Here is a 3560-nt window from a genome sequence, read left to right as displayed (position 1 = left end):
CTAAAGCAAAAGAAACTTTCCTGACATAAGAAAACTCTACAGAAAGGGTTAGGTAAAAGCGTTAAAAGGTCCGCATCTACTCACGTGATCTACTCCTAAGAAACCCGCCCCTTTCTTTTGAATAGGAAAAACAAAAGATTAAAAAAATAATAATAATAACAAAAACAAAAATGCAACCACACACACACACGTTCTCAATAACCATCCTAACCGCTTCCTAACCGCTCTGCATTCAATTTCAAATACCAACTCCCATCTCTTTCTATCCCATTTCCAAAACACACAATACCATACCCAAAAACCACGAGGGGAAAAGAGAAAAAGAAAAGAAAAGACTCCCTACCTGCAAGAGAGAGAGAGAGAGAGAGAGAGAGAGATGAAATGGGGAAGAAAGAAATCACCTGGGCTCTCACTCCATATTTTCTCTACTTCCTGGCTTCCAAAGCTCAAGCAAATGAGCACCAACAAACCCAAATCCCGACCTGCAAAAACCATGCAAAAAACAAGACCAAAATCACCCAAGAGTCCTTCCTTGCCTGTTTGTTTTAGACATTCTCGGCAATCCCAAGGCCGCTGCAGCTTCCATGTCAGTTCAGTTCCCAACCTTCCTGTCTCGCCCGAGATTCTTGATAGAAGGGCTGATCAGGACCTCACCGTGGAATCTGAAGACACTTTCTGGCAATTCTCTTTTTTAAAGCAAAGCAATGAATGCAAGGAGAATAAAGATGTTCCCGAAGGCAATCTTGAGGTTGGATGCTTGAGTGGCGTGAGTTGCGGGTCGAATGGTAAATTGATGGGAAATGGACCGAGTTGCAAATTCTTGGAATCTCAGAAGTTCGGCGACATGCTCGCTGACATCCGAAAGACAAAATTGCGGGAGAATAAAAGACCGGAGAATGTAGAAGATCAGAAGGAAACGGGATTCAAAGCACCACCACCGGTAATTGTTAAAGAAAGGAAATTAAGAATAGCAGATCAAAGAACAGAAGAACACATGACATATCAGAGAGGACCGAAAAGTGAGCAAAAGGCATCGGGGCTAATATCAGGAAGAACAGTTGCTTTAGATTCAAGAAAATCATACCAAGGAGTTGCACATGAGCCTGCAAATTCAACTCTGTCCATGCAGAGATCGGCAAGACATCAGATCATTGAGGCTCTCCTGTCGAAAAGCGAGGAACAGAAAATTGGAGGAGCAAAATCGTCCCACAGGAATGGGGAATCGCAGCAAAGGAAAATCAGACAGAGATTGAAAAACAGAGTTCTTTCCCCAAGAACAGCATCAAGGATCGAGATCTGTAAAATAAGAGCTCTTGAGGATTTAAAGAAAGCGAGGAAGAAGAGAGAGGCAGAGATGGTGAGAGCTTTCGAGAGCTTTGCAGTGGTGAAGTGCTCATTTAATCCTCAGGAGGACTTTCGAGAATCGATGATTGAGATGATCCTTGAGAATGGGATCGGACAGCCGGAAGAGCTCGAGAGCCTCCTGGCTTGCTATCTGTCTTTGAATTCAGAAGAATACCATGATGTCATTGTAAAGGTTTTCAAACAGGTATGGTTCGATTTGAACCGACCAGGTTCCATTTCTGACATAGAAAAGGTGGATTAGTGTTTTGATTAGAGAAATTTTTACTTACATGTTGTATTATGTAGCTTGGGGTTTAAAGCATTGATGTAAAGGAGTTGATATGTATATTTTCTAGGCTTTAGTCATGCCATGTTTTTTATCACTACTTTTTCATATGTAAATGACTTTCACTTCTCATGTTAAGTGCAATCACAAAGACTGTTGTGGGGCAAACCTAATTAGTTTCAGATGTGGTCTACGTCTAGGTTCAATCTTGATTGGTGACCTTATCATTCCTCTGCTCATTTTAATTTGGGAATAATGATCTAGGAATGCATATGAGAGAATCACTTCGAAATGCTTTAACATTATAAGAATATCCATGCAGTAGCAAACTAGTGGACAATGCCATGTTTGTGGCCCACCTAATAGGATCAATCAGAATTTCCATTGAAGGGTGAAATGGGGCGCAAAGATTCAACTAGGATCATTAAAAAGAATATAACAGTTTTCCATGTGAAAAAGACAACATATTACAAATTAATAGCCTCACATAAGAAAGGATGCATTCACTTACTAAAAGAATCATGATATTAGGATCTTATATTTTCCGACTTCCAAACGAGACCCCAAAAATTAGTGAGGAATGTAGGCAAACTGGTCCTCTTAGGGAAACAGAACCCTAGCACGGGTGCAGATTGGCCCACCTAAGCGATGCCGCTGGGGGTATTTCGGTCAATACCAAATACACCTCTGCTTAGGTGGACTAATCAGCACAATCATGGTTGCTTTTCATTGAGTGCACTATTGCGCCTATGATTCCTCATCAGCAGGCTGATCTGGAACTGAATTACCTTCTCAGTAAATGTGAGAATCCTCCATCTTTGTACAGTTTGTAATTGGATTGCTTACATCTTTAACCATGGCAGCAATTGTCCATGACAAAGCTTTATTTTGGAGAATACTAACTACAATTTTAAAGGCAAGCCATGATTAAATGTCCAGTTACTAAAATTTCTTACATGACCCTATTTGAAAATTGGGTCATAACAACAAGAAGCGAAAGCCAAAACGGCCCTTTCATGTGTGCTAATATTTAAGAAAAAAAAGGAGGCAGTTTCTTTTAGAACATCCAAACACTCATTGGATCACACTTCCCTCAAATCTATGGTAAGCAATCACTGCTGCAAAACTAGAATGAATGTTATACTGTTAAAATTGGAATTTCAATAATTGGCAGCAATTGGGTTCTTGAAACTTTTTTATTAGGGAGGTGAATTGAACTTGAAACATTTTGCAACAAGTGAACATATATGGATATTGAGACTCCCTTTGTTGCACGGATTGCCAATACAACGGAGGAAAAAAGGTATGCTCTGATAATGCATAGTTTTTAGATATGGTTTTTTTTTTTTTTTTTTGAAACTTCCAGGCAGCTGAATACATTGAAATTGATCTAAAAATGTTTATATTTAATCTTGCAAGGCCTAAAAGGCACTTAGATTAGGCACTGAATTGCACATGGAACACATTTGTTAAAATCTTGGTAGATTTTTGTACACCAATAGAAGCCATTTTAGTGGAGTATGATATGAGGGTTTGATTAAAATTCTAAACAAGAGCATTTCAGGACATGGCAAGGGTAATTTAGCAATGTCCAAACGAGGATAGATGGACTCAGTTCCAAAAACTTAATTCCTTTAATTAAGGATAAGTTGAGAAATAAAGCTTCAACACATACACAAGCTTCGACTATGAGCTGATTGAAAAGTAGTTGGGAATCTAATTTCTTCAAAGGAGAAAGAATGCCACAAAATATTTTGTATTGCTTGAAAGTTGAGTGCGCGTTAAATTTTCAATAACAGCATTATGTTATTATTTTTTTAATGACGATAGGGTGTCCAGCCCCTTTTTTATGGGAAGACTAATCCCTGCGGATGCACGTAATCACTCGCAAACCACGTGCATCGGGTAAAGCACAGAGAGGGGAATCACA

The 3560-nt window shown here is 39.2% G+C and overlaps 1 protein-coding gene across 1 annotated transcript; it reads left to right on the top strand.

Annotated features, from left to right (window-relative positions):
- The first annotated feature begins 454 nt into the window (after positions 1-454).
- LOC131239119 (transcription repressor OFP5-like) lies at positions 455-1606 on the top strand. Its single transcript, XM_058236677.1, has one exon. The coding sequence runs from the start codon at positions 455-457 to the stop codon at positions 1604-1606; it is 1152 nt and encodes a 383-aa protein (XP_058092660.1).
- Positions 1607-3560: the final 1954 nt, after the last annotated feature.

Source organism: Magnolia sinica, chromosome 3 (assembly GCF_029962835.1).
Source record: "Magnolia sinica isolate HGM2019 chromosome 3, MsV1, whole genome shotgun sequence".
Classification (NCBI taxonomy): Eukaryota; Viridiplantae; Streptophyta; class Magnoliopsida; order Magnoliales; family Magnoliaceae; genus Magnolia; species Magnolia sinica.
Note: the sequence above shows the minus strand (reverse complement) of the source record. Positions and strands in the feature narration are given on the sequence as shown.